Raw genomic sequence first — 25,138 nt, 5'->3', positions numbered from 1 at the left:
CACGGGAAAAGACCCGAACACGCCAAGACCTGCATATACATACATACATACATACATACATACATACATACATAATTTTTTTTTTCCTTAAGTTTTCGCAGGTACTTACATGTATGGTATTCAGCTTTGTTCGGGTATTTTCCCACGTCATTATAGTTGTGCTTTTAAAGTTGTAGCAACGTTTCAGCAGAATCTCATCTGCCATCATCAGCCTGATGATACCCGAACAAAGCTGAATACCATACATACATACATACATACATATTAAATAAAACACTCATTCCATTCCAATTCAATTCTATCATTAATATTAGTTAGAAGCTTAACATCTTTAACATTTCTGTTGAATATCATACTTCCTTGTGAACACTTATAAACTTTCCATAATTAATTCTTTTTTTCCATATTTCTCTTCACTTATATTTTTATAAATCATTAATAATAATTAAAATGTTCCCATCCTTTCCTAATTTCATTCTCATTCACATTATTTCATTTATTAACAAACATTCCACTGCATTACAATAAGTATTTTATCCATCGTTTTAATCATACATTGTTTCATATTTTCTAAAATTATTTCTATTTCTAATAAACATTACTATCTTATGTACCTTTGCAGAATCCCTTTTTCAATTAAAATTTCACCCATTATCTCTAAATAGGCTTATACTTTCAATCCTTATACATTTTCCCTGTTTCTCTATATCTTGTTTCTGTCTTTTATAACTTCTTTTCCTTTCCTTCTTCCCTCTCTTCTTCTCCCTCCCCTTTTGGCCCCCTTGTCTCTCTACTTCTAATTCTCTCTTCTGTGATCCTCTCTTCCTAATATTGTAATTATTTTTCAAACTATTCTTTTTTTGGGTTGTTTTTTCAAATCTTAAACTTTTCACTCTCTTTCCCCGCTTTCCTTTTTTCCCCCACATAAAATTACTTGATCATTAAGGATGGCTTCTTCTTTGTCCCAACCTTCTTGTTCTACAAGCGTTTCTTGTTGTTTCTCATAGTTCCAGATCTCCATTTCTAAAAATTGAAATACGAAGCCAAAAGAACCTCTTCCTTCTTGTGCATCTTCTTTCTGTTTTTTAAGTTCCATTTTCAGTTCTTCTAAAAGTGATGCCATTTTAAACACTTTTAAACAACCACCCGATTGATTTTAGTCACTTAAATCCAATAGCCAAAAATCCAAAAATCACCAAGTAATCCAAATCCAAAGCTGTTTCTTCTTGCTTCTTTTTTCCACTTTCTCTTCCCGGGGTTCTATTATTTTGTTACAAAGTTTCAGTTAGAATGTATCTTTTAGGAATCTTGTTAAGGTTTCACTGTAAGTTCCTTTTAGTTCCAGGCAGTCTCCTCCATTTTTCCAGATCCCGCCCTTTTATTCTTTCCTTTTCTCTCCTTTCCTGCTTTTAAAGTTTTTTGAGTATCCAAAAGTCTTTATTATCCCTTTGACATTTTATTTTCAGCTTAAATGCCTATTGATGTCAAAGTGGATTTTTGTCAATTTCTTACTTAAATCTCTTAACTGTCAGTATAAGGAAGGGAAGAAAAAAAAAGCCAAATCCTTTCCCTTCCCTCTCTCCTTCGCTGCGTCAAAATCTTCTTTGGGAACAACGTTATTTTTTATAGTTCAAATTCCAGGGTACATTATGTTGTTGCTTTTTCAGTTTAAACTGGTCAACCAAAACTTTCTCTTCTTATTTTCCTCCTGCACATTCTTTTCCAGTCGAGTTCTTCTTTGAGGTGGCCATTTCTGACCACCGCTGCAACCGCCTTCAGGAAAAGGAGTAATGGCCAGCTGAGGAGGAGAGATGAGGCTCTCCTCGACACTGCTGGTGGTCTCCCCCCTCTTCACCACCTCTACGGGATGGCTTAGCCCCAAATCCAGCCAGCTTGGGGTGTTCCGGCGGCGAGCACAGATTGAAACCACATACGATCGCGGATTTCAGTCCGTCGCCAAAGAAGCTCAAACCGGAAGTCCACCTTGAGTCACATTCTGAGGATTTTTTGACACTAAAGTACTAAATTACTTGACATGTTGTCCCACTCCTAGAATTTGACAGGGGACATGTTTTACATTCTTTATGTACTCATACTAATGGCATGAATATAGCTTTGTTGAGAACCTTGGCAGAGTGCAATACTGTATGTGAATTCATTTGACTTAATGGAATAGTGGAATAACTCTATAATTCATTGATTATAGCAGTAACATGGAGCTCTCTGGCCTAGCTACTCCATGAACTTCCAGAAATATAGAAGACCATAAATACTGTCTTGGTTGGCTAATATTAATGTTGAAAATGAATCAGAAAGGGCCCCCACATTTCATACAAGCAATAGGTTTTTGTTCAAATCCATTGCTTGAGTAGGTAGGTGGCAGGTGAACTTAAACCACATGGGGCAAGTCTAGGAGTACAAGTTCTGCCAATCTCTTACATGCTGTAGTATCTTTCATCCATAGTCATCGTCTTCTTCCTAGCATATTCCTGCAGATGCAGGGTCTGCTTTTCGGATCATTGAACACCACTTTGCATAGTTAGCTGCATCTCTGGGGCACAGGCCTATGGCTTGCATGTCTTTGTTGATGGTGTCTTGCCGCCTGCAAGGTTTTGGATGCCTGCAAGGTTGCTGGCCATTAACTTCTAGTTGGTAGGCAGTCTTTGCCATGGTGGAAGGTGCTGCTCTCTGGACATGTCCATACCAACAGAGCCGGATGTCTCTCATCTTCTCTGTAATCCAAAGTAGCTGTCTCATTTAGCCCAATGGCAGAGAAATATATGAAGGACCAAAAATGGGAAATATTAGGAGGCTATCAGCTGCTGTCAAAGATGATGTCCCAGCATCTTAAGCATAGTATTAATGATGTAATGTAACTTATAATCATAATAAAGATGTTTCCTAGCTTCACCCAAAAAAGAGACAACCTTCATATGCAGTGAGAGCCAACTTTTATTTTTTATGGTAATGCTAATGAGGCCCAGAACTATATCCAACAACTCCCCTCCTCAAAAATCCTAGTTACCATAAATCACTTCTTATATATCTTTAAGAAGCTGAGAATTGCACCTACCAATTTTAATTCTGATCTCATCCACAATACTGTCTGCCCAATGTTTACAAAAAGATGCAATTAGAATTAGAATCCGTAATTCTAGATTCCCCAATATATAGTTCTATATTGATTAGAGAGGATAACTAGTTACTCATATATGATTAAGAGTGGGTCATTTAAAGTATAGTCTGCTGTCAGAATTGCTAAAGATTGATTCATGAAGCTTCTGTACTAATAAGTTGTTGAATTTGACAGCAAAGAGGAGTTCTCCAATCAAACACCAGAGTCTTACATGTGAATCTCCTAATTTGGATGCGGGGCATACAGAGGTAATTAGGGTATATTGTTTTGGAGGAAATAATAGGAATCAATGGTGGGAGTGGGGTAAGCTGACAAAACAAGCTTCCAAACAGAAATTGCCACCTGGGCTCAATTAAGTGTACATTAAAAATGGTAGTTCTGTTGTAGCCCTTGACAGAAAATTCAGTGTCCTTGTATAAATATTTATTGAAATAGGAACAACAATATCTACCAACAAGGGGATCATTTGTGTATATAGACCATATGATTGGTTCCTTGGCTTTCTCCATGAGCTTTGCTTCTGGCTCACTGATAGGACCTCCTGACACCAGGAAATGTGAAATAGATTAAGCAAGGCAGACTCCCTACTACCAAGAACTGAAGATTTAGGGAAAATTGCACACAATTCATATTGAGGTGCCTTTTATGTTGAGGTGCTGAAGAGCCCATAAACAATTTCATTCTGTGCCTGAAGGTTTCCGGGGTTTTATTTTTTTTAACCACTTGTGTTTTGTTGCACTTAGGATGGCAATTTTTCATCTAGGTGACATTATCTCAGAGTGCAGATGAAGGCTTATAGCACAGAATGCCTTGCTGTCATAGTGGTAGGAAACTTGGCACTCATATGCACTAGTGTCCCTGCAGCAATCCCTTTGAGGCTTCCAAGCTCTGTATCTGACATTAAAACAAACAGATAAACAAATGGGAAGCTGGAATGCTATAAAACACAGTAGCCGTCAATAGCATCATCTCAAGCATTCTTAGAAAATAAAGAATGTTTATCAATAAAAGAATGATTGACTGCACCCCAGTGTGTGGCCTGCAAGCATCCCCACCTAGCCAAAAAAAAAAAAAAAAGGAACAAGCTAACCTAGACTACTGTATTAGGAAACATCTAGTGAGGGTGGAGGAGATGACAGGAGACAAGTTTAATACCTGGCTTTCCTGTAAGTATTTGTGACTGGTCATGCCTGCTGCCACATTGTGAATAGGTTGTCCTTCTGTAATAACATGTTTACAATATGTCCCCCAAAGAAAATGAGTAAGCGGTTGAATATTTTATTTTAAAATGGCATTCTCTTGATGGTTCTGTTTTTTTAAGTGATATATGATATTTATAAGCATTCAGAATACAACAAATTGTATAAGCCTTTACCTGCAAATTATTTTCTTTCCATGTCCATTTGTTTTCATTCTATAAGCTCTAAAAATAATTTCAATTTACCTCTAAGACTGGGAGATACAATTTTTCTTCCATCCTAACTTACAGAAACTTTCAAGACAATATCTTGCTTGAACTTGTAGTCACAATGGTATTGATTCCATGGTGCATCTACACAATCTGCATTTTAACCTTGTTTCTCCCTGGCCTGCAGATAGTATGTGAATCAACAGAATCAGACTCTATTCCACCAAGACAAGCCTTCCTGGGCTGCCACCGTGGAAATTCCATTGATGGAAGCATTTCACCCCAAGCCTCCCAAGAGAAAGCAACTCCCTACCCTCGGTAGGCATTCTTCTGCAAGGTTGAAATTTGTCAGTTTCAATTCAATTAGTTCAACATAGGGTAATTTACAAAACAGAAAGACACTTCTATTAAAGAGAACCAGTGTGGTGTAATGGTTAAGGCACCAGGATAATTTTATGTTCCTTTGCTTTCCTTTATTCTATATCATCTTTCTCTCCAAAAATCCTACTGGAAACCCTAAGATTATAACATGTTTAACGTGCAAGTTTTTCATGGCCGTTTTTCATTTTCAACACAGATTGATGTAGTACAGTAGTACAGTTGTATCCAACCAAGAGTCCTACTAGGGGCTTTGGACTATAAGATTTAGATTCCTCAATCCCCTAGCCATTGTGGAGTTGTAGTCTTGGATACCTTAGAACACTTTGTCATACTTCAAAAGCTGAAAAGAAAACATTTCGTTCATAAAATTCTTAAAAAAATAAAGATAATAGTTCATCTGGTATGAACTGGAGAACTTCTTTATATAAGAGAGCCTGAAACAAAACATATGTAAGTGCTTAATTAGCCAGCGGATGCCTTATTTGATAGGGCAAATGTATGACTTTATTTGGTTCCAGAATTCATAGTTAACATGTTATTGATGAAATTGTAGAAATGTGGCACTTGTAGCTTACTAGTGAGAAGTCAAAAGATGTGCCTTACATATAGAGAGAGGAACAGCATGTGCACATACAGATGGTTAAAAAGAAACAGGAAATCAAATTGGTATTTTCTATGTGTTGGCTCCTTTCTACTCTCAAATATGCAGGTTCAAAATAGAGCAAGGCATTCAGTCTCTGAAACTGAGCTGAGTGGTCACTATGGCAATGAAGCTGCAGGCAGGGTCTCTAACCTGCGTCATTAATTTCTCTTCATTTGCTGAACTCATTGATCACTCCAAACGGAACTGGAGAGGGTGTTGCCTAGCAACAAGCAAGAACAGAATATATGTTGTTTGCTCTACTTACTGATTCAACTTTTCTACAATTATTTCTGTCCTTGAAGATAAAATTCAAACAATCATCACATCCTGGCCTTTGGGGAAAGTGTACAATCGCTGACTCAGTGAGCTTAGTGTGCAATTAAAATTAAATAGAAAAAAATTATACATTTTAAAAATTGCTTTAAGGGGAAAGAGAAACAGAAGTGGAAAAGCGGGGAGGACAGGAACAAAAATAATTTAGAAAAAAAACCAACACCACCAACTCAAACCAAGTGACTTCTAGACCTACGCTGTTGTATTTAATGCAGGAGACAGAACAGAGCTTTTGCTAAAAATGAAGCCAAGACCTTTCATAGAATTCCAGAGGATAACTTGCTACTTGTACTAACAGAGGCAAGTTACCTGATTGCTTGTGTCCCATAGAGAGAAAGAAGTCAAAATATATGTCAATGATAAATCTCTTTGAAATAACATAAGGATATTTACCTAGAAATGCTGCTAAGTATATATAATAATGTTGAAGTAATCTAAATGTTTACAAAATTTATTATTTCCAGTAATTTAGCTGAATTTTTATCCATCTATTTATGCTCATTTTTCTTTGAGCTAAGAATCTGATATATTTACAAGAACACTTGAAAAAGGTTTCACTGAAATAATTATTTGCATATTTAAAAGAATTCAAGCAATAAATGGAATGCAATTTTTTATAAATTTCAATAGAAACTTAATAGAGTTTGTAGGAAGCTTCGAAGTATATGGCAAAGTATCATATATTGATAGTCCACTCATTAACTGTTCAAAGTTGCAACAGAACTGAACAAGGGGAAGTTATAACCAGTCCTCAAAGTTCTGACCATTTCAGCAAATCTTCAGTCACATGATTGTGATTCAGCCACTTGGCAACTGGCTCACACTTACAACAGTTATAGCATCCTCCGGGCTCATGAGTGCCATTTGTGACTTTTCCTGCTGGCTTCGCACAAGCAAAGTACATGAGGAAGCCAGCAGGAGGCTCCAGTCCTGCTGTTGTTTCTCCTGAGGAATTTCATACTCCATTGAAACCCTTACCTGTCTGCACTGTAATGCACACCTGTTTGCAGACCCACCCATATAGCACCTGAACACACACCCCACACTTCTTATATGGGACTCCTGCCACTTTCTGTTTAACAATCCTCACAGTTCTGGGATTATTATGGCAATGGGGAGTGCTATGATTACCATCACTAAGCAATGTAATCATGTGACATTGTGCTTTATGACCACAGAAATTCTGGTCCCTGTTGCCATTATAACCACCTAAGGACTAAGTGAATCTGTCATGCTATTCAATTAACTGAATACTTCATTAAATTGCCAAATAATACAATGATAACAATAGCTCTTATTTTCATAGATTTAATGTTATCTTTTCTTTCTTTAAGAAATGCTTAAGGCATCAGGCATAAGGTTAGGAAGAGATATATTGCATAAAAGCACATTAATTTCTTCAATATTGACTAAAACCATTATGTATTTTATCCTGGTAATCCTTAATAGTAGAGATAAGGCGACATTGTTGTAACCAAGTTCCATCTAAGGTGTGTAGGAAATAGGTAACCTTTTTAACATTGCTGTTACATGCATTTGTTTATTTATATTGTGGACCACAAATTTGTTGTTGTCTTGAGAAACATTTTTTCTGCACAAGGCCTGTCAGAAATTAGAACATTGAATGTAATTATTTCAATCAACAGTTATCTGACCTTTCAACTTGCTCAAAAAGCCTTTGCTGAACAATTCATTAGGTATTCTGTTACAGGGGCACCATAGGAACCATTCTTATTTAGCACAGCTAAAAGTTTTGTACAATTCTGATGCAGGTAATTTAGAATGTCTGCCTTAAAGGTTCCTTAGCTTTCTTCCCCAAATAGTCTCACTGTTACATTTTTCTTACATTTTTGTTTCTCTGTGAAAGATAATATGACTGTATATTTAGCTTACATTCTATATATAAGGGGGGAAAATTCAAACTTTCTTTCAACTGTATATCAGTTTGCATCTCTTTCATAAAAGTAGATCCTTTAACAAATCATATAGTATCCCCCCATCCCAAAATGAGATGACTGTTTCTTACAATAGTCACAATTAATACTTATATTTATTTGCAGATCCATTTAATGTGTGAGATATGAATAAATAAGCTAGTTGAGAACAAGGTAGTTTGTAGAGTAGTTTTCCAAGCATGCATAGAATGGCATAATCAGGGTAAATTTGGGCTCCAGTTGCTTGTGGCATACTAGCTGAAATGTACCACTTTGACTAATATTGTCCATACCATTATCAGAGACAGAGATACAACAAAGTTTAGTAACCTGCTTTGTAGCTTTTCTATCATAGTAAAAAACATTGTGTGAAAGCTCTGATTGACCAAAAACATGAGGAGAGGAGAGGTCAAATCGTTGGACTTAACTGGTGATAACTAAGCCTTACAAATGATTAAAACTTGGATTAAAAGAGTACATTGTAAACAGCATTAATTAATGAAAAGAAATGAAAATAGATATGTTGAGCATCTGTGAAACTAATAAAAAAGGAAAGATGTAAGAGATCTGAATGATCATGTAGCATTCAGAAATACATGCTAGGAAAGAAAGGTGTATGTGTAATTAAGAGGGGGAAATGTTAAAATCTGTGTTAGGAAATATGAATTACTGTCATCTAGATTGTTATGGGAATGTATGAAAACAGGAGTCCATATGTCAGTGAGTCACATGATATGCTGCAATGAAGTGTGATAATAGAAGAACGAGAACTGAGCAACATTGTGGGTGAATGTTGTTCCAGGGAAAATATATTGCTAGTGACATGAATGGATGGGCAGGATCAAAATGATAACATTCAGAAAATGTGAACAGGCCATTTGAAGACCCTACAATGAATGGTGATGAGTTTAGTTTTAACTATATAGTCTAAAACGTAACTGTATTTTGGCACATATAGGAAAAGGAGATATAAAGCTAAAAGCATTATTGATTTAATTGTTTATGATGAATGACTATGAGAACTAATGAAGAATTCAAGAGTGCTGAGAGGTTTGGAATGTATGGAAGACAATTTTATTGCAGTGTTGAGAATGGATTTTGGAGGGAAATGAAAAATAAAGGAAAGGAAAAAAATGGAAAAAAGAAAAGTGAAAGGAAAATACTTACAAGGATGGAGCTCTGTATATTAGGTTTGTGGTTACAATATAATTTTATATATTTGTATAAAGTATTAGAAGATAGATTTGTCTCCTGTCAGAACGACTGGAAAGCAGGCAATAAAGAAAGAAGACATGAAAGCTACCTGGAACAGAGTGAAAAAAAATGAAGCAGAGTGCGTCAGAATTATGTGGAGCTAATGAGAAGGATGAACGTGTTTGGTGGCATGGTAAAATGAAAGAAACTGAATGAAGAGAAAATATCTACAGTATATGTTGCTATAGTAATTTATATATGTGGGGGGGTTGTAGGTGTGTGTGTGTGTGTGTGTGTGTGTGTGTATTGCTGCAAAAAGCAGAATCAGAGAAAGAAATTGTATCTTGTGTAAAGAGAAAGGGTAACAGCTAAAAATGTAGTCAGAGAAAAGAATGATTTAAGATTAAAAGGGTCAGGAAAAAAGCAGCTCCATTTTGTAAGAGTATGAAGCATTGTTTTGTAAGTGGATGAGTGGAGCCACCAGCAGAGTGAACATAATTCAAAAGAAAGTAAAGTGATGAAATTATTGAAGTGGAGGAATGCCTGAGGGACTATTCTATGGAAATATGTTAGAGTAAAATTACAAATATCAGCAATAAACCTGATGAAAAGTAATACATGCTGTGAACATTCTGAAATATGATTATGATAACAATATAGATACCATTATTGGAAAAATGTTATAATATGATGGTTTGTTTACAAAATTGTATCTGTCCCTGACAATTGGAATAATTTTCCTGTGGTATTATTAGGGTTCATATAGGTGTGCAATTTCAGTTAAAACGGACAAAACCAAACTAGATTATGGTAGCACTTAGAGGATCCTTGTTAGAATACAAATGCTCTTGAAAGTGTATGTTTATCTGCAGAATATTCATTAGATGTATTTTACAGTATACATAATTTCACATTTAACATATTTTTCATTAGATATATAAACAATGTTGGAAGCAGTAATCCATTAACTGGTAGGAGAAGCACTGATGCACCAATGAAGCATCAACTGAATTGATTAAACACTTTATAGAGAATAGATTATTAATCAGTTTTCAAACACACATGCTTAGAAGAAGGAATGCCTATAATTGCCTACTCTTCAATATCCTCATAAATGACTTAGATGAGGGACTAGAAGGGGAACTCATCAAATTTGTAGATGACACTAAACTGGCAGGAATAGTCAACACCCCAGAAGACAAGCTCAGGATCCAAAAAGAAACTTGAACAATGGGCCCTCTTCAAAAAAAATGAATTTCAATGTGGAAAAAAGCAAAGGTATAAGTACATATTAAGTGAGACCTGGATCAAAAACAGTAACTGTGAGAGGGACCTTGAAGTCCTAGTGGATGATCACTTGAATATGAGCCAGCTGTGTGCGGCAGCAGCCAAAAAAGCTAATTCAATCCTGAGCTATATAAATAGAGGCATAGAATCAAGATCACATGAAGTAGTTGTACCACTTTATAAAACCCTACTAAGACCATACCTGAAATGCTGCAACCAGTTTTGGTCACCATACTACAAAAACGATGTTGAGACTTTGGAAAAAATTCAAAGAAGAGCAACTAAGATTATCAAAGGCCTGGAGACTAAAACATATGAAAAATGACTGCAGGATTTAGGATTCTTCTTCACACTCCTAAGTCTTGGAATAAAAGCTACATTTCATATTAAATCAATTTGTGTTTTTCTAAACAAGAGGTTTGGGGTCACATAATATACCACATTTGGGGATTGTCTGTTAAGACCTTGCTGATATTAACAACTCTATCTCTATAGGATGAAGAAACAGATTGTTATCTGAGGGCCCACATCTTGATTGCTGCTTGACTGCTCAATTGATTGGATTAATGTGCTTCTTTTTGCTCTTTGTAACAGAGTGTCTTTGGTGATCCCACCATGCCAAAGGTCCCGCTATGCCACTTACTTTGATGTTGCTGTATTACGATGCCTGCTTCAGCCACACTGGTCTGAGGAAGGCACACAATGGTCCTTGATGTATTATCTCCAGCGGCTGCGCCACATGTTAGAAGAAAAGCCAGATAAATCATTTGACCCAGAAGCCCCACCATTGCCAAGGCCACGCAGTAGTTCCATGGTGGCTGCTGCTCCCTCACTAGTCAATACTCACAAAACACAGGTAAAATCAGGCAATTGGGTGGCTAATAAATGAGTCGCCATAGGCAAATAGGCGGCAATATAAATCAAATAAATAAATAAAATTTCCAGTTTTAAACATTAACAATTGGTCAAAAGTTCTGTTGCAAGTTAGGATTGAAATTCAGGTTTAATTCTGCATTATTGAATGAAGTACTCATTATTATCATTGAAGTTCTAGATATACATACTGAGCTTTAGTTATTGTAGATTGTTTATGTGTCTTTACTTTGTGGGTGCTTATGCTAAAAGAACCTAAATAATGTGAGAAACAAAAGATCATGGACATCATTATAATCATAAGCAAGTACAGGAAGTATTGATTAGTATTTTTCTATATTATCAGACATGAGAATCAATGAAAAACAGAGAGAGAGGGAGGGAGGGAAGGAGGGAGGGAGGGAGAGAGGTGCAAATAAGCAGATATTTAGGAACAGCAACAATTTTAGCTAAATCTTGAAGTCTACAGAACAATAAGACTTTCAAGAAACAAGATCTGATATGATGATCCCAAAGTAGCCAGTGAAGACCGTTCTTTGTACTTTCTAGAAAACACTGCAAGATTATAGAGAGAAAACTGCAATATGGACAGAAGCATGTCTGTTGTGATAGGAAGTAGCTAGCACTGGAAATGTTAGAGTATGACTAAACTAAATATTTTTTTTATTCATATTCAAAACATTACAGTTCAAGCACTACAACAAGGTTCCAATTCTCTATTATTCAAAGGAAACAAATGCTGACAGTGTTTACAAAAAGATTGTTTTACATTCTTGTGTTTTTCTTATCTTTCTTGGGAAGTGTAGGATCTCACAATGAAATGTAATGAGGAAGAAAAATCATTAAGCACCGAAGCTTTTGCCAAAGTATCCCTAACTAACCTGAGGAGACCAGCAGTTCCAGATCTCTCCTCTGATTTGGGAATGAGTATATTTAAAAAGGTAAAACTATAATGTTTTAAATACTATTTGTGATCCCTAAATGATATGTCAGAGTGCTCACAATATGATTAGGTGAGACAACCCAAGAGCAAATACAGTAAATAGGTTTGTATTTAAATATAGTGGTTTTATCTCTACAAATATATATATATATATACATACAAGTGCTTTGAGACAGGCCTTGAACAAACAGTAATCAGTAATTTACAGCATGGAAGTACACAGAGAGAGAGATACACCCCAACAGGGCCTCTCTTATAATACAGCCTCTTAAAGTGCTAGCAGTTAAATAACCTTGCTGACTCATTACTACCATTGCATCATCATTACAGCATTCCAATATTACAGCAGCTGGTCACCTATTCATCATTACCCTGACACTCCTCCCATTTAAAGCTGAATGCTTTAATATATTCATGATGTTTTCTATCTCTATTATGTCCACACCTCCTGCTTTGGTTTCTACTCTCACTGCTACAAACATGACTAGTACCATTACTACTACTGCTGCTGGAACTGAATTTCTTTTCCTAATGGCTCGTTAGTTTCCATTATATCTTGCTTACCATCTCTTGGTTGAATACCTTCACTTTCTCTATCCAGCTCAGTCTGGTTTCTCTGTCTGCCTGACATTCTCTTTAACTTCAACTTCCTCCATTTGTCCTGTTCTGCCTTAGGCAATGACAACATTTCTTGGTACTTACAGGATTCATTATGAATACTACCTACTCTAACCCCACTTGCAGTGAACTGCTCAGGAAGTATACTTTTATTGCACCTTTCAGGTCTCCAAGGTATAACTCTGTTCATTTGCCTTGAGTTTTTCCTACTCACAGGATACACCCTGGATTTTGCCTCCTTACAAACAGCGCAATCTAAGTATATCTTGCACTGCTTTGGCTTTGGCTTGCGCCCCTCAGCTAGGTTTGGCATCTTCTGCAGTACTCTGCAACTCTCATGCCCCAATCTCCTGTGCCATATACACAGTCATCGTGTGTGAGCGTTCATACGTGTTCATGCACAACCATGCTCCTGCCTTCCTAGAATGTACAGACCATGCTTCTTAACCCTTTGTACATGACTTTTTCCATGTTTCCTGATGGAGTACTGTACTCCTGCAAACAGTATTTTATACCCTTGACTGTCTAACCTGGAAACACTCCGAACTGGGGAAAAAGTTAAGAACTGGTTTGCCTGAACCAGTGCGAACCAGCTGAAAACCATGTCTACACATAGCCTAATACAGGGGTGTCAAACTCAAGGTCCGGGGGCTGAATTCAGCCCATAGGGTGCTTAGATCTGGCCCATGGGGCTGCCCTAGAAACAGCAAAGGACTGGCCCACGGTGCCTCTGCCAGGGAAAACAGAGCTTAGGAGTGCTGCATGCAGCTCTCTCGAGCTCTGTTTTCACTGGCAGAGGGTTGCAGGAGGCTGTTGCAGCTAAAATGGAGCTCGGGAGCCCGTTTTCACTAGCAGACCGCTCGAGCCACTGCAGGCACCCCTGACATGAGTGATGTTGAGCTTGGCCATACCCACTCTGACCATGCCCACCCCAGCTCCCCAAGTTCAAAAATGACCCTGATGCAGCTCTCAATGAAATCGAGATTGACACCCCTGGCCTAATATTTTCCAGTCTTATTGGCACCAGCTCCATCTTATATAATAAGCATATATTCCACTGCAATGCCATGGTCACTTCTGTATTTTATGACACCACTTGCATCCCTAACCCATTCTCCATCAATCTACAGTCCAACCATTTCTAATGAGCTAAAATTCACTTGTTATTCTATTATTAATGCAGCATAAATCTTCTCCTAGTTTGGTTACTTTAAATCAGGGTTGGGCAAATTGTGGCTCAGAAGTACCTGCAGCCACATATGTCCTGATTACTCAGTCTTCAATCCTGTATCCAGTCCTTTTGAAATAGAAAAAACATGAAAATAAAATAGGCTTTTGTAATGACAAGTATCCATTCTCCAGAGAAACTCAGTATTGTTAATGGCTATGAGGTAACCTAATACTGTGAGATCTTCAGCCTTCTGGAAAAAAAATATAAGCCTGTTTCCTGGTCACCTAAATGTCGCCTGCCCCTACTCTGGTTAGATAAAACAGTATAGACAAAAAAACAACAACAAAGCAAACTAATTCCAGGTTATTTTTAAGAATCTGAGCCTCAGAGAAGAGATTTGTTGTTTGTTTATTACATTTATATTCCACCCATCTCACTGTTGAAGCAACTCTGAATTCTTGTTTCGTGCTTTCTTCAATTCCCTTATGAGATTTCTTCTACATTTTTTCTGCAGTTCAAGAGCCGCAAGGACGATCGTGAACGCAAGGGCTCTATTCCTTTCCACCACACAGGGAAGAAAAGGCAACGGCGAATGGGAGTGCCCTTCCTGCTCCATGAAGACCATTTGGATGTATCACCTACTCGAAGCACATTCTCTTTTGGCAGCTTCTCTGGGATTGGTGAAGACAGGCGTGGCATTGAGAGAGGAGGATGGCAAACCACTATTCTAGGTGAATAAGAGGCTCTTACTAAAGACGAGAATTTTTTCTAATAAACCAGAATTTTCTACTGGTTGTGAGCATCAGTTACTTGTAATTATGGAGTGTACACAATGATGTCCATCTACTGATAACAACAGGAACAACAACAATGAATTCTTCTTTCCTGTTTGTACTGTTTGTATTAATTGTACTGTTCACACATCATCCAATCTCCTCTGGAGAATTAAGGGATCACCAGCCTAGATTGGAGGAGAAATGAGGAATAAAGTAGTGAAGGTGGTAAAAGATTGAGGGAAAATCTCATTAGGCAGTTAAAAATCCATTTACAACATTTAATGCCACCCAACATAAGTTATTAATTTAATCTTATAAGAATCCCATTTGTTATATGTTATTACTTATGCAATTTTTCTTTTGATCCTACATATCTGTTTGCTTAGTCTGGATAATTATTCAATCATTAATTATTTTCTGCCCACTGGAAGGAGATTGATCCATTCTAATCAAACTGCAAAAGCTCTTAAGTCAATAATCACTCTGCATTACAACTAAGATATTCATTTTCTTGGTCTCTTCATCTTACATGAAAGGGAAAGACATTTTCATTTTTATAGTACTTTCTCACTTATTCATATACTTTGTAATAGCAAATGCAGTGGCTATGCTCCTCACTGCAGTTTTGCTGCCACTTCCAGGATTTCTCTCATCTGTAGATGCCCAGTCATTTCCAGCTTCTGAAGCTGCTTACCCCAGTACTTTTAAGAATTATAATCCATGAAAAGAAAATAAGATATATAACTTCCCATCAAAACAAAAACAAACACGACGAGCCTTAAAACTGATGTGTTAGAATAAAAAATATATATCAGCAAGAATACAAGGCCAACTAACCTTTCCTACCCTTCACCCCTACCGACTGGTTGGCAACAGACTGAACAAGGGAAAAATCCCATATTATTTATAACTGGCTCCTGTTGAACCCAGTTCAGGGTAAATGAGATTGCCAACTTTGTTTAACCCATCACTTCAACCAATTGACTTCTGACCCGTGCCTCATTCAAAGTCTCTTTAATCAGTGGACATTATAATGACCTGAAATTTGTATTGTGACAATCCACAAAGGTACAGTCCCTATGAATCCCAATCCTATTTTTTATTTTAAATATTATGCAGTTTGCAAATGATTTCTGAGTAAATGATAGAATAGTAAGATGGGGGACAACAACATAAATAAAAATAAAAATAAAATGACGCTGCAGCACTAACTGGACAATGCATGTCCTTTTTTTTCTACTCCAGGGAGATTTACAAGGCGAGGCAGCTCTGATACAGCTACTGAGATGGAAAGTCTGAGTGCTCGGCATTCTCATTCCCACCATACTTTGGTTACTGACCTGCCAGACCACTCCAACAGCCACGGTGAGGTGATATCCAAGAGCATGAGCAAGTGATTTTTCAGCACAGTGTTCTTGAAGAAGCCCAGAGGACAATTAGTTAGAGTTAGAATATGGGTACATTAATTCATTTTTCTCCTATGAGAAATCACAAACTTTTGTATTACCCAGGATTTTTTTCAGGATTTGTACTTACATCAGGTTCCAGCTATAAGTGAGTCTTCTTATTACATCAGAAGAGGGCAGTGTTGCAAGAATTACTGTAGATAAAGATGATATATTGTTTGAACTCCTAAGTTTGTATGAACAACTAATATTTGCAATATTAATGCAATATCAGGGATTTTCAATTCAATTGTTTAGAATGCGAAGGATATGTGTTTGTGTTTTATTTTTATAGTTACAATGTACACTGAAGATGGCATTTAATTTCGTTGTACAAGGTGCAATGACAATAGAGTAAACTAAAATTAAATTTCCCCAAATGTTGCTGATCTTACAAGGGTTCCAGAATAGACCAATAGATTTTTCTTTCTTCTATTTAGTTCTGCTTATAGGTGGTTATATGCTTAATTAGTTGTGAATAATAGCTGTAATGTTCCAGAGCTGAATACTGTACTTAAATGAATCAGCTTACACCTTCATATCAAGTGCTCTGTCCAATGAACTAATATCTGATGCTCTCTTGCAGTACGTTCCCAAATTTCCACCATCACGGTGGCCACCTTCAATACCACACTGGCCTCTTTCAATGTAGGCTATGCTGATTTCTTCAGTGAGCACATGCGCAAGCTTTGCAACCAGGTGCCCATACCAGAAATGCCCCATGAGCCTCTGGCATGTGCCAATCTCCCTCGAAGTCTGACAGATTCTTGCATCAACTATAGTTGCCTGGAAGATACAGATCACATAGATGGGACCAGCAACTTTGTCCACAAGAATGGCATGCTGGATCTTTCGGTAATGATCATGAAAAAGGAATATTCTTTTCTATGCTAGTTACTGTAATGATGGCAATCAAAATCCCTTAAGTTTGCAGTCTTGTTCCATTTCAGCCATGCATAAAGGTCATTCACATATTTTATTTTATCCTGTGTTATGCCTTAAAAATTTTGTTGCCCACATTGCACTTGAAAGATGGACTAGGTTAAAAATGCAAATCAAGAAGTTCATTTTCCTGTTTCTCAGTGAATAGAAGTATAAATTTTAGTGCCACTGACTGACCAGCAGGCTTAAATCTTGTTGGGTTGTTTTCAAACTCCAGAAAGTGGTCAAATAAAATTGCCATCTTACTGGAAGGGGCTAATTTCTAAACTTCCATGCATGCAGAATCTTTAATTACAGGGGGGGCTACATTTCAGTGAGAGAGACTTTACATTAATTTATTGGTATCCTTTAGGAACCAGCTACACAATGCTAAGCATTGATCTTTTTCAGGATATTGATAGAGAAAGAGAGGCAAGATACTTAGGATAGAGATGAATATCTATAAAACCTGGAGGATGTTAAGTATGCCAACATACTGTGTGTTCAGAGATTGACCTTTTAGAAATATCCTCTTGAAAAGATTTTCCTTCAGAAGGCAGATATATCATCTATATTTGACTTAATTGTAGCCTATTAGGTGTACTAAATGGAGTAGAAATACAACAGTAGGAACATTTGAATTATGGAATGCTAGTGTTCTTGATTTTAAGAGCACTAATTTGTCAAACAGTTATCAAATCAGTGATAACTAGGCTCCTGCAGCAGGAGAAAATAATGGGAAAAGAAGCCAAAGATGAGTGGAATTTCCCAAAAAGTACAGTAGCAAACAGTTCCAGATTTTTTGGGGGGGAATAGAATGCAGCAGAAGAAACCAAACCAGTTGCACAATCAAGAGGAGAGATTTATGAGGTGAAAAATGGGACAATCATGAAGAAGTACATAAAAGCAGCCCTGATTTGAAAAGATGATGCAACAAAACAAAACAAAAATCACAACAAATCAAGGGTAATGAATTATGCTGGGGGAAGACTTTTCCATATAATTTCACAATAAAAGAAGAACATTATACCAGCTATTCAGTGGGATGACAAAAAGATAAAAACTAACAAAGAGAAAAAGTAGAACTATGGAACCCTATTTGGCATCTTCTTTGAGTATATGCATCCCATCAGATCATTATGAAGAACTTGTTGGAAGAGCAGAATTTCAATTCAAGATTGATGGAGAAACCTAATCAAGGAATGGAGTTCAAATTTTACAAAGGATTACACGGAGATTGAAGGAACTACTATTAGAGCTTTGGACCCAGCCTCCAGACTGGATGAGAACATGAATATAGCATCTATATGTGTTCTGCATCTTTTCCTGGGATGTCACCAATTGCAAGTTTATGGAGATCCCAAGAAAAACAGCTGCTTTATACTGTTGTTAACATGTGCTACATTGGGACTCCCATGTATTCTGAAGCACCTTTTGCAGTCCTGGATCCAAAGTCCTAATGGATATGTTCAGCCTTGACTAAAGACAACCATATGGGAATATTTAGATTTAGATGAGGGAATAGAAGAGAAACTCATCAAATTTGCAGCCATCCTGCAGATGGCTGGCAGGAAAAGCCAACATGCCAGAAGATAGGCTCAAAATCTAGCTGGATCTTGAAAGACTTGGCCATTGGGCCCTATCTAACAAAATGAAATACAATGTAAAGAAAAGCAAGGTTTTACACTTAGGCAAGAAAAACCAAATGTACAAGTACAGATTAGGTGAAACTGGCTCAGCAGCAGTAACTGGGAGAAGGATCTTGGAGTCCTAGTAGACAAGCACTTGTATATGAGCTAGCAGTGTGCTGCAGCCACCAAAAAAGCCCATGAAATCCTAGACTGCATTAACAGAGCTATAGAATCAAGATCACACAAAGTGTTAGTTCTGCTTTATAAGGCCTTGGTAAGACCACACTTGGAATACTGCATCCAATTTTAGTCACCACGATATAAAAAATATGTTGAGACTCTGGAAAGAGTGTAGAAAAAAAGCAAGAAAGATTATTAGGGTGCTGGAAGCTAAAACATATGAAAAGCAATTGCAGGAATTGGGTTTGTCTAGTCTGGTAAAAAGAAGGAACTGGGCTGACATTATAGCAATGTTCCAATATTTGAAGCTGCCACAAAGAAGAGGGGTCCAACTTATTTACCAAAGCACTGGAGGGCAGGAGCAAAAGCAAGGGATGGAAACTAACCAAGGAGAGAAGCAACCTAGAACTAAGGAAAAATTTCCTGACAGGGAGAACACTCAACCAATGGGACAGTTTGCTTTCAAAAGTTGTGGGTGCTCCATCATCTTTTAAGAAGAGACTGGACAGTCAATTATCTGAAATGGTATAGGATCTCCTGCTCTAGCAGGGGCTTGGACTAGAAGACCTCCAAGGTGCCTTGCAATGCTGATGTTCTATGAATATGAGAATAGTGTTCAAATATCTGAAAGGAAGTCTATTATCCCATAATGTATGCCCCAGAATAATAACCTTCAAACACAGAAAGGCAAATACTGTTAAGAGTTTGACCAAGGAAGTACAGGTAATCAACTTACAACAGTTCACTTAGTGACTGTTCAAAGTTACAGTGGCACTGAAAAAAGCAACTTATGACCATATTTTACACTTACGACCATTGCAGCATCCCCATGGATTTACATTTGGATGCTTGACAACTGACTCACATTTATGATGGATGCAGTGTTCCGGGGTCATATGATCACCTTTTGCAACCTTCTGACAAGCAAAGTCAATGGGGAAACCAGATTCATTTGACAACTGTGATATTAATTTAACAACTTCAGTGATTCACTTAACAAATGTGGCAAGAAAAGTCATAAAATGGGGCAAAATTCACTTAACAAATTTCTCATTTGGCAACATAAATTTTGGTCTCAATTGTGGTCATAAGTTGAGGACTACCTGTAGTAACTTAGGAAATGGTAAGCTCCCTTGACTAGGTGTGTGGAGATAGCCATCTTTCAGACTAGGGACTTGAAAATCTACAATTTTATCAAATTGTTTTTGTTTTATATTCTTTCAGCAACAAACTGCTTTCTAACAAAGGCAGATTGTTTTAGATCAGCTGAAAAAGCACTGCTACCAGAAAATTGAACCGGATCATGCTTAAGGTGGCTTATATAAATGGTGCACACATTCACCTGCTATTATGCTATAATTGAACATGTCCCCTTGTTATAGGATATCACATTTAGACAATTTCTTTAGAGACTGCAGTCAGGTTTTTGCAAACTATGTGAATATAGTGTTGCCTGCAATATCTAACATTTCTTCTTTCAAGGTGGTTCTTAAAGCAGTTTACTTGGTCTTGAATCATGACATCAGCTCCAGAATCTGTGATGTGGCCCTCAATATTGTGGAATGTCTGCTTCAGCTTGGTGTGGTACCCTGTGTGGAGAAGATCAGAAGGAAAAGTGAGAATAAGGAGAATGAGACCAATGAAAAGAGACAAAGTGAAACTTCCTTTCAACTCAAGGGGGCTTTGACTACCTCAGCGTCTGGATTTGGGACTGCTCCAATAACTGGAACAGGAGATGGCAGTGGAGAAGGAGGAGGAGGAGTTGGAAGTGCTGCTGGAGGAGGAGGAAGTGGTGGAGGAGATGGAGGAGATGATGGTGGAGGAGGAGGGGGAGAAGGTGGAGGAAGATCTTTTGAAAAGAATGATAAAAAGGAAGATAAGGTATGTTGAAGCTCTCATAGGCTCATTGTTTGATTGAAACTGAATATGGGTTACATGAACACAAAGAAGAATTATTCAAGTCATTTCAGTGTATGTAGCATTCAGTGTACTATCTTGATCTTATGGTTTAATTTCCTGAAGCAAAAATTAGAAGGATGCTTTTACACTCCCATCTTAATTTGAAGAATTTATTCTCGTTAAATATGTACGCCTTTTGCAATAATAGTATTTTATTAGTATTAGCATGAATAAAGTTATAAAACTTTATTGTGAGCTACAAACAATAAATGCAAGAATACTTGCTTTTGGAGAACTGCATATTATTCTGAGTTCTACCAAATTAGCACTCTTGCAAAATAAGTTTCAGCAAGCTGATACATGATTTGCAACTGGTGATCAATTGCCCTCAATGTATAGTCCTCTGTGGATCTACATTTAAATGGAGTGAAGGATGCGGGTTTCACTTATTGGCATCCGACTGGGAAAGATCTTGTGATGTGATGAATAATTAGTACAAGTGCCAAATTAATAAATAATTGCTAGGAAGAAGACTAATTCCATGTTGGAATTCATTAGGAGGTGATCTGAAAAAAAAAAGCTGTCTATATTGTTATATCCTTACAAAATGCAGTCATATGTGGAATACTGTATGAAGTTCAAAGTACTACAATGCAGAATAACCCAATTAACCTCAGGTTAATTGGATTAGACCACATGAAATATGTATGCATGTAGCACATTGTTACTCAATTTTCCAAGCTGTCATGACAGCCAACAACATAGACAGCTTTAAGGGAGGATAAGAAAATGTAGATAAGACCACCAGTAACAATAGTACATCCAGGATCAAAGGCAGGATACTTTCTAGAACTGGCTCTTGTAGAAAACAGGTGTGCTTTGTGAGGTTACTATGTTTATATCCTCTTAGTATCTTCCCAGAGGCATCTGGCTGACATTTGTGAGAAGGAGATGCTGGATCTGGAATACATTTGTACTGTGTGTTCTTACTTCTTCCAAGATTGTAAACAATAAAGGGAATTACTTCTCTCTGAATTTCAAAGTCTTTTGATCAGACCAAGGCAACCTATCCTCATAAAACTGATTGTTTTGTTTACCAGTATTAAAGCTGTCTCCTTTAAAGAAACATTTAAGCCTTAAATGTTATCATTTGTAGAAAAAAATTTCTGTGTAAGATTTATTCTGGTAAACTGGCACGTACCAGTTTGATATTATTTTTCTGATTCTCATCATAAACTGAATAGCTTTCTCTCTGGTCTTTCTGGTTTCTTCAAATGTTATGCTGCTAAGGATGAAAATACCCCAGTAAGCACTCATAGGCTGGCTCTGACAATGCTGATAAAAATTGTGAAGTCTCTGGGCTGTGCGTATGGCTGTGGAGAAGGTCATCGCGGACTCTCTGGAGATCGTCTGAGACATCAGGTATAAAACTGCAGAAGGATGGAAAAGAAGTTGTTTCCAAATCTCTTCCCTTTTAAATCCATAATATTTTGATACCATGGATTTTAATAGCCGTCCAGTAGTTAACTGTGGAGCCTGTGCTTAGGGTGTGTTTGGGCATATACCAACATACTGGTTGTTATGGTTCTAATAATAGAAAGACAACTATGGAAAAAAATTCTAGTGTTCAAAGCATATCTACATTAGAGAAATCATTTTAGCTTCAAATCAACCATGAATGTTTAGAATAATGTGAATAGAGATAGGGCAAAAGAGAGGTCCTTTAGATCTAGGAGAAAAGGACAAGTTATCAAGGGGACCCAACACCACAAAGATAAGAATCGAGCACACTCTTATCAGAACAGCTCCTACCATAACAAGGAAGTGAAACAAAAAACTTTAACAGATTAACAGAGTTGGAAAGGATATTGTATGTCTTCTAGTCCAATCCACCACCCAAGCAGGAGACCCTACACTATTTCTGACAAATAGCTTGGGAAGGATTCAATGGATGAGAATCCTCAAGGGGAAAACAACTCAAGAAGCTTAGGAAATTTTGAAAAGTGAGATTATAAAAGCCCAGTCTAACAAAATACTAATGAAGAAGAAAAATAACAGCTCTCAAAAGAAACCAGCATGGCTGCATTAAAGAACTCTCTGATAAATTGAAAGACAAAAAGGACAAGTATAAAAAAAGGAAAGAGGGGCAAATAACTAAGGCAGATTACCAGCAAATAGCCCGAGCCTGTAAAGATGAAAAGATGAAGCGAGGAAAGGTAAAGCTCACAATGAACAGAGGCTTGCAACAAACGTAATAAATAAATAAAACAAAACCAAATAAAAAAGCTTCTTTCAAGAAAAACCAAGAAAAAAGTCAAGGAAACAATTGGTCCATTGCTGTGAGAAAGTGGCAAGGTGACAAGCAACAGGGAGAAAGCAGAACTAATTAACTGTTTTTTTGCACCTGTCTTTACACAAAGGTAAAAAAACAGTCCAACTTATCAAAAACAGCACCACAAAAAACAGAATAGGAACACAAGTTAAAATAGGGGGGAAATGGTAAGTGAACATCTGTCTACCCTAGACGAGCTCAAATCACCAGGACCAGATGGATTACATCCCAAGGTTCTGAAGGAACTGGCAGATGAGATCTCAGAACCACATAAATATATCTTTCAAAGATCGTGGAGCACTGGGGAACTGTCAGAGGACTGGAAAAGAGCTGATGTAGTTCCCATCTTCAAAAAAAAAAAAGGAAAAAAAATAGATCCAGGAAATTACAGACCTATCAGTTTGACCTCAATACCAGGGAAGATTCTGGAAAAGATAAGCAATGAATCAGCAAACACCTAGAAGCAAACAAAGTAATAACCAAAAGTCAACGCGGGTGTGTTAAAAACAGAGCATGCCAGACTAATCTTATTGCATTCTTTGACAAAGTAACAAAACTAGTTGACCAGAGGAATGCTGTCAATATAATTTACTTGGACTTCAGTAAGGCATTTGATAAAGTAGACCATAACCAACATCTTCATCAGTGACTTGGACAAGGGGATAGATGGAGAAATTATCAAATTTGCAGACGACACCAAGCTGGCAGGAATAGCCAACCCTCCAGAACAGAGGTCACCAACCTTTTGGACCTCAGGGACCACCAAACTCATAATTTTAAATCCCGCAGACCAGAGACCCTGGGAAAATCCCAAAAAAAGTCTGCAGGAAAATTCCCCACCCTGTTTTCCTACAAATCGATCATTCTTTATTTGGGATTGCATGACAACGTCTCTAGTTCCGTTCTTGGGGGAGGGGGAGAGAGAGAGAGAGAGAGAGAGAGAGAGAGAGAGACTTTTGGCTTCATGCAAGGAAAGCAGCAAAAGCAACAGAAGTCTTTCTCTCTCCCAAACTCCACCAAAAATGAGTCTTTGTGACACTTGTGCTGGCGCAGCCTCTTGGAGCAGGTTGCCTTGCAGGGTCCTAAAGACTCATTTCTGGCAGAGTTTGGGGGAGAGAAAGAAAGACTTTTGCTGCTTTCCTTGCGTGCAGCCAAAAGCAGAAGAAGAAAGAAGTGGAAAGAAGCAGCCCGGTGGCCAGGTGAGGTGTGTGGGGCGAGTGGGGCAAGTTCCCCCATCTGCCTTTTCCCCCCTCCCCTCACTACCTCGTGTTGTTCGCAATGCAAGCAATGCGAACCTTGTGTTCCCATGGGCCATGTGGGTGGCACAGCCTTGTGTTCCTGCATAGCCTGGATTAATTGCTTTGTGGGGTGCTTTGGGGTGACATTTCTCTGTGGACCACCAACATTTTGTCACAGACCGCCAGTAGTCCCCAGCCCACTGGTTGGCGACCACTGCTCCAGAAGATAGGCTTAAGATACAGAAGGATCTTGACAGACTTGAACATTGGGCGCTATCTAACAAAATGAAATTCAATGGTGAATAAAGTAAGATTTTACATTTAGGCAAGAAAAATAAAATGCACAGGTACAGTATAGTGGACAACCATTTAAATATGAGCCAGCAGTGTCACCTGCCAAAACAACCAATAGTTTTAGGCTGCATAAACAGGGATGGAATCAAGATCACATGAAGTGTTAATACCACTTTATAATACCTTGGTAAGATCACACTTGGAATACTACATTCAATTTTGGTCACCACGATGTAAAAAAGATGTTGAGACTCTAGAAAGTGCAGAGAAGAGCAACAAAGATGTTTAGAGGACTGGAGGCAAAACATATAAAGAACAGTTGCTGGAATTGGATATGTCAAATTTGATGAAAAGAAGGACTAGGGGAGACATGATAACAATGTTCCAATATCTCAGGGGCTGCCACAAAGAAGAGGGAGTGAAGATATTCTCCAAAGCACCCTGAGGGCAGGACAAGAACCAGTGGGTGGAAACTAATTAAGAAGAGAAGCAACTTAGAAC

At 37.6% G+C, this 25,138-nt stretch overlaps 1 protein-coding gene across 10 annotated transcripts in view; it reads left to right on the top strand.

Annotated features, from left to right (window-relative positions):
• The window catches only part of UNC80 (unc-80 subunit of NALCN channel complex), a 191,045-nt gene that overhangs the window by 20,924 nt on the left and 144,983 nt on the right, over window positions 1-25,138 (top strand). For all 10 annotated transcript variants that reach the window (XM_087949612.1, XM_087949606.1, XM_087949587.1 and 7 more), the window contains exons 6-14: window positions 3,311-3,384; window positions 4,732-4,862; window positions 10,911-11,172; window positions 11,996-12,130; window positions 14,436-14,652; window positions 15,943-16,062; window positions 16,729-16,997; window positions 20,357-20,755; window positions 22,064-22,195. In XM_087949612.1, coding sequence (XP_087805738.1) covers window positions 3,311-3,384; window positions 4,732-4,862; window positions 10,911-11,172; window positions 11,996-12,130; window positions 14,436-14,652; window positions 15,943-16,062; window positions 16,729-16,997; window positions 20,357-20,755; window positions 22,064-22,195 — 1,739 coding nt within the window. The remainder of the gene's footprint in view (window positions 1-3,310; window positions 3,385-4,731; window positions 4,863-10,910; window positions 11,173-11,995; window positions 12,131-14,435; window positions 14,653-15,942; window positions 16,063-16,728; window positions 16,998-20,356; window positions 20,756-22,063; window positions 22,196-25,138) is intronic.

The sequence above is a fragment of the Notechis scutatus genome, chromosome 1 (assembly GCF_049901735.1).
Source record: "Notechis scutatus isolate UNSWTSFEM ecotype Mainland chromosome 1, rNotScu1.2, whole genome shotgun sequence".
In the NCBI taxonomy this organism is placed as follows: Eukaryota; Metazoa; Chordata; class Lepidosauria; order Squamata; family Elapidae; genus Notechis; species Notechis scutatus.
This window is presented reverse-complemented; position numbering and strand designations above follow the sequence as displayed.